Source organism: Pelophylax lessonae, assembly GCF_965119305.1.
Source record: "Pelophylax lessonae genome assembly, chromosome: 1".
Taxonomy (NCBI): Eukaryota; Metazoa; Chordata; class Amphibia; order Anura; family Ranidae; genus Pelophylax; species Pelophylax lessonae.
This window is the reverse complement of record NC_138768.1, coordinates 705,139,845-705,156,161: the sequence shown is the minus strand read 5'-3', so window position 1 is coordinate 705,156,161 and position 16,317 is coordinate 705,139,845. Positions and strand designations below refer to the sequence as shown.

The following is a 16,317-nucleotide window of genomic DNA, read 5'->3' as shown; positions in this document are numbered from 1 at the left end:
ATCACTAATAAAGTTAGTGCCAGTGTCATTTTTACAGTAACAGTGCATATGTAAAACAATGATTATTGTAGTAATGTCACTGGTACCCCCAAAAGTGTCAAAAATGTTAGTCAGGGGTCCGATCTGTCCGCCGCAATGTCGCAGTCCCGCAAAAAAATCGCAGATTTCTGCCATTACTAGTTACAAAAAAAAAAAACAATAAAAAATGACATAAATTTTCCCGTAGTTAGTAAACGCAATAACTTTTACGCAAACCAATCAAAATACGCTTAATGCAATTTTTTTTACCAAAAATATGTAGCAGAAAACAAATTGGCCTAAAATGTTAAAAAATTTTGATTTTTACATTTTTTTGGGGGGGGAATTTCATATGAAAAAATGTGAAAAATATTGTTATTTTTTCAAAATTGACGCTCTTTTTTTGTTTATAGCGCAAAAAATAAAAATTGCACAGGTGATCAAATACCACCAAAAGAAAGCTCTGTTTGTGGGAAAAAAAGGACATTAATTTCATTTTGGTACAGCGTCGCACGATTGTCCGTTAAACTCACACAGTGCTGAATCGCAAAATAGGCCCTGGTCTTTGAGCAGGAAAATCCTCCGGGGCTTAAGTGGTTAAAAAAAAATATATAAATTAATTTAATCAAATAAACGACTTTTTTCCCTCACTGTACTTATTTGCAAGCAGTTTCACCTTCACTTACTGGCAAAACAAATTCACTGGTGTAAAGTCTTAAAGGATACGTTCACCTTTGGAACATGTAAAATGTTCAAGCTCCCACCTCCTTTTCCCCTGACACAACCCCCCCGTGTGATAGCAGTTTTTATCCCGCTGACACTTTTTAAAATAGTGTGGCAAATTCTTATGAATGAATAGGCTACAAGTCCTGTCTTATATCATGGCAGGCAGCCTTGTAGTTTGGATGAACTGGGGCCACGCTAGTCAGAATGCCCACATTTCATTCACACTGCCTATAGCTCTGAAAATGACAGCCCATAGAGAGGTACGGGCAGGGCCATCTTTAACAAAGGGCAAAAGGGGCAGCTGCCCTGGGCCCAGTCATTGTTGTGGGACTTAAAGCAGTTGCCCCTTGACCCCACACTGCCGCAAATAGTTGATAAGTGGATTCGGGAGGGCCCATGAAAATGTTTGGCCAGGATCCTACCAATATTAAAGATGGCCCTGGGTACAGGCAACAGAGCTGTAGGCAGTGTGTGAAGGAGTCTGACATTACCCCTGCAATCTGCTGATCAAGGGTGCAATACTTTGCAGGCTCCTATTTTAATTAATAATAAATGCACTTTTTTACCAGCAACAAAATGTGCATTTGCTATTTTTTTTATGTACAAGGTGAACATAGCCAATATGTTACACCCAGCACTACACTATGCTATGGGTGCTTTTGGAGGGTGACGGGACAAAGGCACTTAGCTGAGGGGGGGGGGGGGGGACTTTAGGCCTCTTGCAAATGGACTAAGAGTTTACGGTTTATTCTCAGGATCTTGTTGACACAAGATCCTGAGTAAAAATGTTCCATAAAGACTTTACGTAAATTAATGGAAAGGAGCGCAGAAGTGCACTTGCGTATACATGCATAAAATACTTCTTCATCCTCTTCCAGTTAGCAATGTTGCAATATATGCACGTATACACCCATATACAAAGAGTCTACACACTCCTGTTAAAATGTCAGGTTTCTGTGATATAAAAAAATGGGACAAAGATAAGTAATTTCAGAACTTTTTGCACCTAATGTGACCTATAAACTATATAACTACAGATGAAGCTGTGTGTCACAGCGAAACGCGTCTAGCGATAGGTAGAGCGAGTACCACGTGATCTCTGGCCGGAGGATTGTATGCTGCGGGAGCAGCACACCACTGAGCCGTCCTGTTATATTCTCTGCATGTTATTGTGTGATGTTTGTGAGTATATATCCCCCTTGTACACCCAATAAATGTGATGTTTAAACGAACTTCACTATGAATAGTTTCTTTTTCTGAGGACATGGGGAATTTATCTTGATCTTCCAGCAACAGTCTTTTCCTGCTAAAGTGGAGACGCTGAATATAAAGTCTAATTGTTCATGCCTGCTTATATCTACTTAGTGGTAAGTAGACACCTGAAGGGGGAAACCCCATGCAAAGCACAGATCGAGCACTAAAGCACTTTATATATATTGGGGAAGGACACACCACTACGGAAGGATTAACCTATGGACTTTTATTTTAAACACATTACACTGATTTAATCTTATATATTTGGTTTTATATAATTTTATTCAATTTGGTAATTGTATGTTAATATGAGTATATGATCGATAGTAGATTTTATCACTCGTATGTATTTATTTATTTATAATATTAAGCAGCGCTGCATTCACATTTCCACAATATTTTGCAAAAACACTCCAAATCTGTAAGATTGCGAGGGCATCTCCTGTGCACAGCCTGTGTTCTGGCTGGGCCACTCCAAAACTTTAATCTTCTTCTGATGAAGCCATTCCTTTGTTTATTTGGATGTATGCTTTTGGGTTGTTGTCATACTGAAAGATGAAGTTCCTCTTCAAGTATTTCTGTCAGGGCCCAGATTTGAACCCAGGTCCTCGGTTGCTTCTGGCAATGCTTCTTCTTGCTGAGCTATCCAGCAGCTGATATCTATGCATTCTAGATCTATGTGGTGACCTAGACCTTGTCCAGTTTCCTGCCTAGTTCCTTGCCCAGCCTCCTGTAAACTCTGAACCTTTGGCCACTCCTTTGTACTTCCTATTTAAGCCTGATCTGGAAACTTCCTTATGCCAGATTATTGTGCTTTTGCCAAGATCTAGCTTTGTGTGCTTCTTCCTCCCGAATCTTCTTCTTGTGTACCGACCTCCAGCTGCGTTCCAGGACTACGCCTCTGCCTGCTGCCATTTTGCCCTTCACTGCTTGTGTACCGACCTTCGGCTAAAGACTACGACTACTCTTCTGCTTGCTCCCTCACTCCGGCTGATCTCTTGTGTACCAGACCCTGCTTGATGACCACGGTTGTGCTGTTGCTTCCTGCGACTGGACTCTGAGCCTGACCCAGTAATCGTGACAGAATAATCTGGCCACAATGGAGTCCGCAGTAGCAGCTACCCTTGCCACTGTCACTCAGCAAATTTCTGAATTACAAGAGTTTGGTGTCACTTATCAGGCAAAATTTAAAGAACTGCAAAATGTGGTGAAAGATCAACAAGAGGCAATTCAGGACTTAGAGAAACAGGTGTTGGATCTTAGTTCCCTAAATGGCGCAAGTCCTGAGCCCAGTGTTCGAATGCCTCTTCCACAAAAATTCAATGGAGACCGAAGGCTTTACAGAGGATTCCTTAATCAGTGTCGCATTTACTTTCAAATGCAGCCTGCTGCATTTTTTCCTGAAAAAAAGAAGGTACTGTTTATTATCAATCTCCTGACAGAGGAAGCTTTATCTTGGGCCTCTCCCTATGTGGCTGAATACACTACGGAATTCAGGCGCTGGATCGCAGATACAACCTGGAATCCAGCAGCACAAAGAAGCCAATTTCGTCAGGGGCTTTCTGAGCAAATAAAGGATGAACTGGCTAGAGGTGATACCCCTGATGATCTGGAGAACTTTATCTAATTGTGCATCCGTATTGACCAGAGACTCTCTGAAAGGAGAAAAGAAAGACTGGGAATACTGGGAAATACTGAGGGTATGCGTTTTTTTTTTTTAGTCAACCTCCTCGGAAGAGTTCTCAGGTTTTTCATGATTCCAGTAACCCTGAACCTATGCAGATTGATTCCGTTAGAAGGGGTATCACTATTCAGGAAAAGGAAAGACGTCGGAGTGAAAATTTATGCCTTTATTGTGGGGACTCTGGACATTATGCTATTAACTGTCCAAATAAGCTAAGGAGAACAGTTGCTGCAACTGATGTTAAAGACATTGAACAAATTAGTTCCATCGCTCAGTCAGTTTCTCCAATACTTGAAGAAAGCAATCCTATACAAGCTCCGCCCACTCACTTTATAATTCCCATTCGACTCTCTGATGGGGCTAATGACATTTCCTGCTCTGCCATGTTGGACTCTGGAGCGGGGGGAAATTTTATGGATATTGGATTTGCTCAAGACCATCATATTGAATTAAGGAATAAATCCTCACCTGTAGATATGGAGACTGTTGATGGTTCCCCCCTATCCTCCGGGCCCGTTACCCATGAGACTGCTCCTCTTAGTCTGTTTTTTGAGCCTAATCACCAGGAGACCATATGTTTTCAGTTGATTTCATCACCAAAGTTTCCTATCATTCTAGGTATCCCCTGGTTCTCGATTCATAACCCCTCTGTCAATTGGGAAACACGTGTTTTAACTTTTGCCTCAGAGTACTGTAAAGCAGTGGTCCTCAACTCCGGTCCTCAGGGCCCACTAACAGGCCAGATTTTAAGTATTACCTTGGGGAGATGCAGACTAGAGTAATGCAATCACTGAGCAGCAAATTATATCACCTGGGATGTATTTCAGTTATCTTGCAAACCTGGCCTGTTAGTGGGCCCTGAGGGCCAGGGTTGGGGACCAGGGCTGTAAAGGACACTGTCAACCTGATTCCTCCCATGTCGAGAATCTCCGGGTAGAGGAACACATGGTTCCTGGATATGAAGGCCTGCCACCTCAATACAGGGAATTTCATGATGTGTGTGATAAGAAGAATGCTGATCAACTACCCCCACATCGCCCTTATGACTGTCCTATTGAACTTTTACCTGGGGCAGAGATTCCTTTTGGCCGCCTCTATTCTATGTCTGAACCTGAATTAAAGGTGTTAAGGGAGTGGTTGGATGAAAACCTGGCAAAGGGGTTCATAAGACACTCAACCTCTCCTGCTGGGGCAGGTCTCTTCTATGTTGAGAAGAAGGATAAGACATTGAGACCATGTGTTGATTATAGGGAATTAAATAAAATCACTATCAAGAATCGCTATCCCCTCCCACTAATCCCTGAGCTTTTGGAAAGACTTTGTTCTGCAAAGATCTTTACTAAATTGGATTTACGGGGTGCATATAACCTCATTCGCATTCGTAAGGGTGATGAATGGAAGACTGCTTTCAGAACCAGATATGGACATTTTGAGTCTTTGGTCATGCCTTTCGGTCTTTGCAATGCTCCAGCAACCTTTCAACACTTTATTAATGATGTGCTGCGAGATCTATTGGATCAATTGGTGATTGCTTATTTAGATGATATTCTTATCTTTTCAGATTCTCTACAGGAACATCGCAAACACGTATCCATTATTTTCGACCGCCTGAGGAAGAATCGGCTGTACATCAAATTGGAGAAATGCGAATTTGAACAGACCAAGATTCAGTTCCTGGGGTACATAATCTCCCCTGAAGGGTTGAGTATGGACCCTGATAAGATTAAAGCAGTGGTGGAGTGGCCTGCCCCTAGGAATGTTAAAGAAATTCAACAATTTCTTGGATTTGCCAACTTTTACAGAAAGTTTATAAGGGACTTTTCCAAGGTGGTTGCACCAATTACCCAGTTAACCAAGAAGGGACGGCTCTTCACATGGGCACCAGAGGCACAAGCTGCTTTCTGTGAACTAAAGACACTCTTTACCTCTGCACCAATTCTAGTACATCCTGACCCTGAACTGCCCTTTGTTGTAGAAGTTGATGCCTCAGATTCTGCTGTTGGAGCTATCCTTTCTCAGCGTACAGGTGAAAAGATGCAGCTTCATCCCTGTGCTTACTTTTCCCGGTTGATGTCCTCTTCTGAAAGGAACTATGACATTGGTAATAAAGAACTGCTGGCGATAAAGGAAGCTTTCTCTGAATGGAGGCATCTGTTGGAAGGGGCTGAACATTTAGTGACTGTTCTTACCGATCATCGGAACTTAGAGTTCATCCGTTCTGTAAAGAGACTGTCCTCCCGACAAGCACGCTGGTCTTTATTCTTCTCCAGGTTTAATTTCATTGTTTCTTATAGACCTGGCTCAAGAAATGGCAAGGCTGATGCTCTGTCACGGAGTTTGTCTGAATCCCCTCAAGAAAGCAACTCTGACTGCACCATTCTTTCTCAAAAGAACTTTTTAGGAGCCACTAATCCCAAAGCATTTTTGACCTTGCTTAAAGATGGCTACTCTTCTGATCCCCTCCTTAAACATCCTCCCAAGGACCTGAGTCTCACCTTCAGGAATGGCTTTTGGATTCAGAACCATTGCCTCTATGTCCCTTAAAGTGCGCGGCTAGAAGTCCTCAGACTAGTTCATGACTCTAAGCTTGCAGGACATTTTGGGGCCTTTAAAACTGCTGAACTGTTGTCTCGTTCATTCTGGTGGCCTAGTTACAAGAAAGATGTAAAGAACTATGTTGCTTCTTGTCCAACTTGTGCACGTCATAAGACACCGGGATCTTCCCCTCTTCCAATTCCATCACGGCCTTGGGGATCAATTTCTATGGATTTTGTGGTTGAACTTCCTCCTTCGAAGGAAATGACCACCATCTTGGTAGTGGTCCACCGCTTCACCAAGATGGCTCACTTCATCCCAACTAAGGGGGTACCCAATGCGGAACTAACTGCAGAATTAATGATCCGGGAAGTATTTAAACTACATGGGATCCCGGATGATGTGGTCTCAGATAGGGGGGTTCAATTTACTTCCAAATTCTGGAGAAGTTTCTGCATGTCCCTGGGTGTCACAGTCAATCTTTCCTCTGCATTTCATCCTCAATCCAATGGCCAAACAGAAAGAACAAATCAGACTTTGGAACAATATCTTCGCTGTTTTGTTAGCTATTTGCAGGATGATTGGGTAGATTATCTGCCAACAGCAGAATTTTCCTACAATAATTCTAAGCACAGCTCTACATCTCTTAGTCCTTTTTATGTGAATACAGGGTACCATCCAGTTTGCATTCCTGACCTCCCTATTGCTACACCAATTCCTGCTGTTAATGAGAGGTTATCTCTTTTACAGGAAACTCAAAGAAAATAGCTTGAAACATTGAAGGTGGCACAGGAGGCTTACAAGAAAGCATCTGATAGACGTTGAAGAGAAATACCGTCTTTCCGTGTTGGAGACAGGGTCTGGTTATCCACAAAGAATCTCAGGACTCAGGTACCATCTGTTAAGTTGGGGCCAAAGTATATAGGACCTTTTCAAATCCTGGCACAAGTTAATGCAGTTACTTTCCGCTTGAAACTTCCTGACAGTATGAGAGTCCATCCTGTTTTTCATGTTTCTTTACTTAAACCTTTCCATGAAAATTCCTTCCCTGGGAGAGTCCTTCCTCCTCCCCTGCCTGTGGTTGTTGAGGGTGAAGAGGAATTTATTGTAGAAGGAATAATTGACTCCAGGATCCACAGGAACAAGTTGCAATACCTGGTGAAATGGGAAGGATACGGACCTAAGGAAAATTCTTGGGAACCTGCTGAGCATGTCCATGCTCCTAGACTGGTTCGGGAGTTCCATCAAAGGTTTCCGCTTAAGCCTGGTCCTGAGACGCCCTGTGGTCATCCTAGAAGGAGGGGCATACTGTCAGGGCCCAGATTCAAACCCAGGTCCTCAGTTGCTTCTGACAGTGCTTCTTCTTGCTGAGCTATCCAGCAGCTGATATCTATGCATTCTAGATCTATGACCTAGACCTTGTCCAGTTTCCTGCCTAGTTCCTTGCCCAGCCTCCTGTGAACTCTGAATCTTTGGCCACTCCTTTGTACTTCCTATTTAAGCCTGATCTGGAAACTTCCTGATGCCAGATTATTGTGCTTTTGCTAAGATCTAGCTTTGTGTGCTTCATCCTCCCGAATCTTCTACTTGTGTACCGACCTCCAGCTACGTTCCAGGACTACGCCTCTGCCTGCTGCCATTTTGCCCTTCACTGCTTGTGTACCGACCTTCGGCTAAAGACTACGACTACTCTTCTGCTTGCTCCCTCACTCCGGCTGATCTCTTGTGTACCAGACCCTGCTTGTTGACCACGGTTTTGCTGCTGCTTCCTGCGACTGGACTCTGAGCCTGACCCAGTAATCGTGACAATTTCTTTCTAGCAGAAGCCTAAAGGTTTTGTGCCAATATTGACTGGTATTTGGAACTGTTCATAATTCCCTCTACCTTAACTAATGCCCCTGTTCCAGCTGAAGAAAAACAGCCTCAAAGCATGATGCTGCCACCACCATGCTTCACTGTGGGTATGGTGTTCTTTTAGTGATGCGCAATGTTGGTTATTGCATCAAATATTTTTTTTGAAATTATGGCCAAAAAGTTCAACCTTGGTTTCATCTGACCATAACACATTTTCCCACATGCTTTTGGGAGACTTCAGATGTGTTTTTACAAAATTTATCAGGGCTTGGATGTTTTTCTTTGTAAGAAAATGCTTCCGTCTTGTCACTCTACCCCATAGCCCAGACATATTAATAGAAGGGGAGATTGTTGTCACATGTACCACACAGCCAGTACTTGCCAGATATTCCTGCAGCTCCTTTAATGTTGCTGTAGGCCTCCTGGCAGCCTCCTGGCAGTTTTCTTCTAATTTTTCATCAATTTTGAAGGGACATCCAATTCTTGGTAATGTCACTGTTGGGTCATATTTTCTCCATTTGATGACTCTTCACTGTGTTCCATGGTATATCTAATGTCTTGGAAATTCTTTTGTACCCTTCTCCTGACTAATACCTTTTAACAATGAGATCCCTCTGATGCTTTAGAAGCTCTCTCGGGACCATGGCTTTTGCTGTAGGATGCGACTAAGAAAAGGAAAGACCTACTAGAACAGCTGAACTTTATTTGGGGTTAATCAGAGGCACTTTAAATGTTGGCAGGTGTGTAATGACTCCTATTTAACCACTCCAGCCCCGGAAGGTTTTACCCCCCTTAATAACTAAGCCATTCTTTGCGATACAGCACTGCGTTATTTTAACTGACAATTGCGCGGACCTGTGACGCTGTACTGAAATAAAATGTATGTCTTATTTTTCCCAAAAATAGAGCTTTCTTTTGGTGGCATTTAATCACATCTGCTTTTTTAATTTTTTGCGCTATAAACAAAAAGGGCCAGCAGTTTTGAAAAAAAAAAACAATATTTTTTACTTAATGCTATAGAAGATACCCAATAAAAATATATCAAATACCAAGTAAAACATCAAATGTATTCATGAATTTAGGCCAATATGTATTCTGCTACATATTTTTGGTAAAACACAATCCCAATAAGTTTATATTGATTGGTTTGCGCAAAAATGATAGTGCCTACAAACAATGGGATAGACTTTTTTTTTTTTTTTTTTTTTACTAGTAATGGCGGCAATCAACAATTTTAACATGACTGTGACATTGCGGTGGAAAAATCTGACACTAAATTACACTTTTTGGGGACCAGTGATCAGCCCTAAAAAAACACTGTATAAATGACATTGGCAGGGAAGGGATTAACATCAGGGGCGATCAAAGGGTTAAGTGTACTCCTAGAGAATGCTTTCTAACTGTGTGGGGGGTGGCCTAACTGGAGAAAGACAGAGATCCCTGTTTCTGCTTAGAAACACACGATCTCTATCTTCCTCTGTGACAGATTGGCGATCTGCCTTGTTTACATATTCAGACCACCGATCTGCATCTCCTCCGAACGATCGTCGGGTCGTTGGGTCCCGGCGGACATTGTGTCTGCTGGACCTGCTGATTGGCTCCCGCTGTGTCCAATCACAGTGGGAGCTGGTTTTCCCATACCCAGAGCACAAGCCGAAGTACAGTATATCTGCATGGGGTGGTTCTAAAGTGGTTAAAGAGATTGTAAACCCTGGGGAAACAAAAACAGAAACAAAAGAAACCTGTAAGACAAAGGCATAATGAGCTAGTGTGCATCGTATACTAGCTCAATATGAAATACTTACCTTAGAACAAAGCCCTCCAGTGGCACCCACACACTGCTGAGATGGCTAACATATTCTCTGGTGTTTCATCTGGGCTTGCTTGCTCTGGCGCTGTGAGTGGCCGGAGCCGCAATGAGGTCACTCCTGCGCATATGTGTGGGAGCCACTGGTCACGGCACAGAGTTCTGAAGAAATGGCACGGGCGGCCGTTCCTTCAGAGCGCATGCCCTGATGACGTCATCAACGAAGTTTATAGTAAATATCTCCTAAACGATGTACATTTAGGCTATATTTACAGTACTTGTAGGTAATCCTTATTATAGGCTTACCTATAAGTACAAATAAACCAGGGAAGTTTACTTCTTCTTTAACATGAGTTTACATGTGATTGCTTAATTCTGAACACAGCTACATCCCCACTTATAAGATGGTGTGCACACTTATGCAACCACATTATTTTATTTTTAATGTTTACTTCCCCCCTAAAAGATTTCAGTTTGTTTTTCAATTGAGTTGTACAGTTTATGTGTCACATTAAAGGTGAAAAAAAGTTCTGAAATTATTTATCCTTGTCTCATTTTTGTACATTACAGAAACCTGACATTTTAACAGGGGTGCATAGACATTTTATATCCACTGTACATGCATAAGCACGTGTAAATTACTGCACAAAAACAACACATTTTCTGTTTTTATTTTATGACTCTATAATCATTACTGATATTTACATAGCTGTGTGCATTGTTCAATAGCAAACAATACACCTGTGTTCATATCTGTAGTGCCTCATTCCCACAGCCGTAACACAGCTGTAAAAAACGTACTGATCATTAGGGCACAGAACAAAAGTGTGTATACACAGTGGTAAATGACAGCCCACTCCCTCCCTCCTCTTTCATGCCCTCTAACTAGCTAAATACAAAGGTGGTGGGATATTACGTGTAGATTAGTGGAGGAATCATCTCCCTCCTATTCTAAGACACAGGCTGGAGGGTAGTGACACAGCCTGTGACTGGCAGAAATCCACCCAAACCATGTTATTTCCTCAAAAAAATCAAGATTTGATTTTAAATATATATTTGTATGCAAATTTAAAACAGTGTATTGATATTAAATATTTATTTTCGCTCTGTATTCCAAAGGCTTGTTTTGAACATGTAACCAGCAGTAGAGGACTAGAAGCTCCAGCTGCTTATGTTTCCCTGCAGACAGGCTGGGAAAAAGGTTGGTAATGTGACAACTGTCTATTTAATAGGAAAAAGGTACTTAGCTGTTTAGTTTGTCTTTAAAATAATTACAGTGCCATCATCCACTAGAAGAGATAATGTAAATCAAACAGTGGGTGTTTTGTATCACTTTAAAGCCTAACTTCAGCTTAGTTAAAAACCATGTTCAAAGCCCATTGCTCTGTAGTAGTAAACATAAAGAAGCAGATTTTGCTGTAAACACCCTAGCACTATCCTCTGCAGACTGCTCTGTGATAGTGTTGGTCTCTGTCAAGGCTGAATGACATCTAGCATCTTTAAACCAATTTTTGCGAGATCAGGGTGTCAAGATGGTGCATCCCCATGCCACCCTGGACTCATAGGAGAATGTTGCAAAACACAGCTCTAGGTCATTACATGATGCCGGTCTCTGCTGCATTCAGGACCCTCCCACCACCAGAGGAATCGGCTCCCGACATCACAAAACCAGATATTAGACCCAAGGAATAAAGGTATGTATATGCTATTTCTTTTTTTTTTTTTTTAATATTGGTAACAACCAGATGCACCAATGGAGGAAGGGAGCAGAAATTGGGGTGGGGAGACCTGGGGTTGAGCTTTAAAGAACTTAGTAGTGCTGATTAAAAATATTGGCATGCTGTGGGTAGCATCTAAATGCCCATAGCAGAATTCAATAGGTTACTATTGGTATTGTCTCAATTTTTCTCCTAAATGCATACAGATCTTTTACACCATTGGTTAGGTGACATTGTAGTAAGGTGTTCTATGTTAAAACAATGAACTGAAAATTAGTGTAAATTGACTGCAGAATAAGTAACATTTATGATAGTACTTACAGTCTTAAATCTGACAAGATGCTTCATATGCATAATCCCTTTGCAGTAGTTCTGTGGGAGAAGACTGTCATCTTGACCTTTTAACACTGCTACCAAGTCCCATAAGTTTTTACTGCCTCCCGGAGGCTAAGAGATAGAAGAGAGAACATGTCATGTATGGGGAAAATTCACTGAACATTATTCAGAAGTCTGTTCTTTGTGCAGAGAAATGATTTTCTTTCCAAATTCATAAATTAGGTAAAACTGTCCAATCATGTACAAACAGTTGTCTCCCATTAACTGGACCCTAGACAAAACACCAAATTTAGCAATAAAACAACATTATGAATGTTTTATATATATATACTGTATATGTACTGTATACACACACACACACAGTACTAAGCTCAGCATAAATGAGTACACCCCAACAGATTTGTCAGAAAACCTTTCCTTTCTATTGAGAATCAACATTTTCTATAGGACACTAAGCTACAAAATACTCCCACAAATGCGAGCCATTGATTGCAACCACGATTTGTTAACCACTTTAAGACCGGAGGATTTGGCTGTTCAATAACCAGGCCCTATTTTGCGATTCGGCACTGCGTTACTTTAACGGACAATTGCGCGGTCGTGCGACACTGTACCCAAATGAAATTGATGTCCTTTTTTTCCCCACAAATAGAGCTTTCTTTTGGTGGTATTAATGCTGCTGGTGTCGGCGAGCTGCACTTTTCCAACATGACAATGATCCAAAAGACATGGCCACTGTTGCATTTATGAACAGGGTGAACGTAATTCAGTGGCCAAGTGTGTTTCCTGATCTGAACCCAATCAAACACCTATGGGGAATTCCAAAGACACAAGCTGAGCATCACTCTACATCAAGCATCCAGGCTCTAAAAGAGGTTGTTCATGAAGAATGGAAAAAGGAGGATTTTGCAATATGTCGCCAACTTGTTCATTCCATGCCTAGAAGACTTGGTGCTGTCCTTACAAATCATGAAGATTATCCAAATAGTAAATGTAGTAGTTTATTGTTGTGGGGTGTATTCATTTTTGCATCAACAATAATTTGAGTAAAACTGCATTTTTTTTTAATCTACGTTATATTATTAACCTTACTTTCATATTATGGAGCTAAACAAATGTTCTAGTATATCTAGTACAATCTCAGTATTTGCAGATGATACTAAACTAGGCATGCCAATATCTTCTATGCAGGATGTGGAAACCTTACAAGCGGACCTGAACAAAATAATGGGGTGGGCAACTACATGGCAGATGAGGTTTAATGTTGAAAAATGTAAAGTAATGCACTTGGGGGCCAGAAACCAGAAAGCAAGCTACTCACTAGGGGGGGGGGGGAACCTCTGGGTGATTCTAGGATGGAAAAGGACCTGGGGGTACTGGTAGACAACAGGCTTGGCAGTGGCATGCAATGCCAAGCCGCTGCAAGCAAAGCCAACAGAATACTGGGATGTATAAAAAAGGGGATTCACTCCAGAAATAAAGAGATTATTCTCCCACTCTACAAGACTCTGGTCCGGCCACATCTGGAGTATGCTGTCCAGTTCTGGGCACCGGTCCTCAGGAAGGATGTGCTGGAACTGGAGAGAGTCCAGAGAAGGGCAACAAAAATAATTAGGGGAATGGAGGACATCAGCTAGGAGAAAAGACTACAAGCACTGAACTTATTCTCTTGGGAGAAGAGACGATTGAGGGGGGATATGATATCAATGTACAAATACTGTACTGGCGACCCTAGCATAAGGAATAAACTATTCAGAGAAAGGGAATACAATAAGACACGTGGCCACTCACTAAAACTAGAGGAAAAGCGGTTAAACCTTAAAGTGCGTAAGGGGTTCTTCACTGTAAGAGCGGTAAGGAGGTGGAATTCTCTTCCACAAGCAGTCGTATCAGCAGGGAGCATCAATAGTTTCAAAAAACTATTAGATGGGCACCTTAAAGACCACAACATACAGGGGTATACAATGTACAGTTAACAGCAAACACACACACACACACATCGTAGGTTGAACTGGATGGACGGATGTCTTTTTTCAACCTCACTAACTATGTAACTATGTAACTATAAAACCCAGTTTTGTCAAAATTTTGGACATTGTTCTTGAGTTCATCAAGATATCGATTAAAATCTTACTTTTCAAAACGGGTATACTCATTAATGCTGAGCACTATATCTCTCTCTCTCTCTCTCTATATATATATATATATATATATATATATATATATATATATTAATTAGAGGCACGATAACTGATATGTTTATTTACTCTGCCATTATTCTTTCCTATTGTGCCGTTTTCTATTACCTAGACAGACCGGCAGCACTGCCAATACTGTTCTGACATTACTGTAATTCTGCATCATATTCTTCTCACTTACAGAGAGACATTCTGAAAACCATCTTAATTTCTTCCCCCTGAGGTTGCCAGTCAGTTTATCTACTTCTTGTTTAATATCACGGGACACTTTTCCACATAGTAATGGTGGAGCACCAGGCTCCATGGCACGATCTACAGAGGGAAAAAGAGACACAAAGAAATACAATTTGACAGTAAAATAACCAACAGACCAAAAGCAAATCCACAGTGAATCAAAATGTAACAAAGCAGAACTTAATTTATTTTCTTATCCTGTTTCAATTCCATGAATCATAGTCCAACATCATAACTAAATCATAGCCAGCAAAATATATTATATGGCAGCTTAAGACCCAAAATAAATAAAAGGCTTTATAGTATATTAGTTTTGTATGTACAGTAATTCATGCTGTAATGTATGTAATTAACCGACTTGATATTTCAAGCTTTTATATGAATGTGTCAATTTTGATCTAATGAATTGATATTTTATTATCTAGATATCATGCCTCATTTATAGTCCCATGAGCAAATATTCTTCATTTTTGGCTTTGTAGTAGCCCTTTCAATATCAACAAAAATGGGAAAACATACAGTATCTAAGATCAGTAAAACATTTAGTGACAATCTGCAATCGTGTTTGTTGTGAGGGTCTTCTTAAATTCCAACTCTGGGCTCTGATCCTGGTCCCTAATCGGCCAACCTCCTTTCCTTAAAGTGGTTGTAACCCCAGTCATGGATTTTGAACTAAGCACATTAATCTGCAGTGTTTATATATCTCTTTCCAAAGCTATAAGTGTTGTTTCTCTCTGATGCTTCCTTCCTCTGTTATCACTTCTGAGAATTTTCCCTGACACATGAGATAAATTTGTATCGGAAAGGAGGGGGGAAGAGCTTGTCTATGCACAACACAGTTCTTCTGCTGGGTGAAGGAGGTGTGTTTCTTTCCTCCAATCAGCTCTCACACATTGTAACTGCAGTCTCTCCACCCTCTGCTCTGTGCTGAGACAGATGAGGAAAGTTTTTTAACAGGGTATGGTAAGGGTGTAGAGAGGGGAAGACTGCAGATAAACTAATAAAACCTAAGTAGGAGGATTTGTTTCATCTCTGTATATCACCAAAGTTTGGCTTGGTAAAATGAACATTATGAAAACTGGGAACCTTTAATTTACAGTAATCCCCCGCTACATCGCGGTTCAGTTTTTGCGGTCCCGGTAATTCGCGGTTTTTTTTGTAATGTTATTTTACTATATAAATCATTAAAAATGAAATATTTTTGTGTTTTCCATAGCTCTTGCTATGTCTCTTAGTATCTTTTATGTGTTTAAATGAGTTTCTATCGTTTTAAAAGTGTGTTTAAAGACCTTAAAATGCTTCTACACGTACAGTGACAGTAAAAAAACATGCCTACAATGCATTTTAATAGGGTTTTCCTATTTCGCGGAATTTCACTTTTCGCGGCTGGGTCCGGAACGTAACCCCCGCAATGGAGGGGGGTTTACTGTATTCCACCCAGGCCTCCTCCTCCTTGAGAAGCTAGGGGGTTATTTATAAGGCTACTTCACACCAAGCTTTAGGGTGATTATCACAGTTCTCTGAAACTTCTCACTTCATGCTTTTTATAGTTTGGACTTAACACTTTGACTATGCATAATTTATACTGACTTTAAAATTTCAATCAAATTGAGTTTAGCAGCTTTTATCCTGAGTAAGTGAAAATGATCCTTTTATGAAGCTCCTTAGCTGTGAGGTTTTAAAGGGACGATTTAGGGGGAATTTTAGTGCAATCTGGAGAGATGTCGTTTTGTTCCAGTAACTGCAGTAAAAAAAAAAAAAAACACACTCTTTAATTTAAATACCTTACTTAACTACTGTACTATAGCATTGTTGTATGGTTATTAAATTACTTAGACTTCCCAATTTTTTCCCTCCACTGGACACTTTAGCCTAGGGAGTAATTTAACATATTACTTGGCATGACAGTGTAGATCTCATCCTGCTGGCAACAACAGCAGCAGATTTGTAGCC

The 16,317-nt window shown here is 40.9% G+C and overlaps 1 protein-coding gene across 7 annotated transcripts in view; it reads right to left on the bottom strand.

Moving 5' to 3' along the window:
- The window catches only part of WDR17 (WD repeat domain 17), a 181,007-nt gene that overhangs the window by 59,777 nt on the left and 104,913 nt on the right, over positions 1-16,317 (bottom strand). For all 7 annotated transcript variants that reach the window (XM_082243722.1, XM_082243723.1, XM_082243724.1 and 4 more), the window contains 2 exons: positions 14,312-14,442; positions 11,918-12,043 (listed from right to left, as the gene is read on the bottom strand). In XM_082243722.1, the coding sequence (XP_082099848.1) occupies positions 11,918-12,043; positions 14,312-14,442 (257 nt within the window). The remainder of the gene's footprint in view (positions 1-11,917; positions 12,044-14,311; positions 14,443-16,317) is intronic.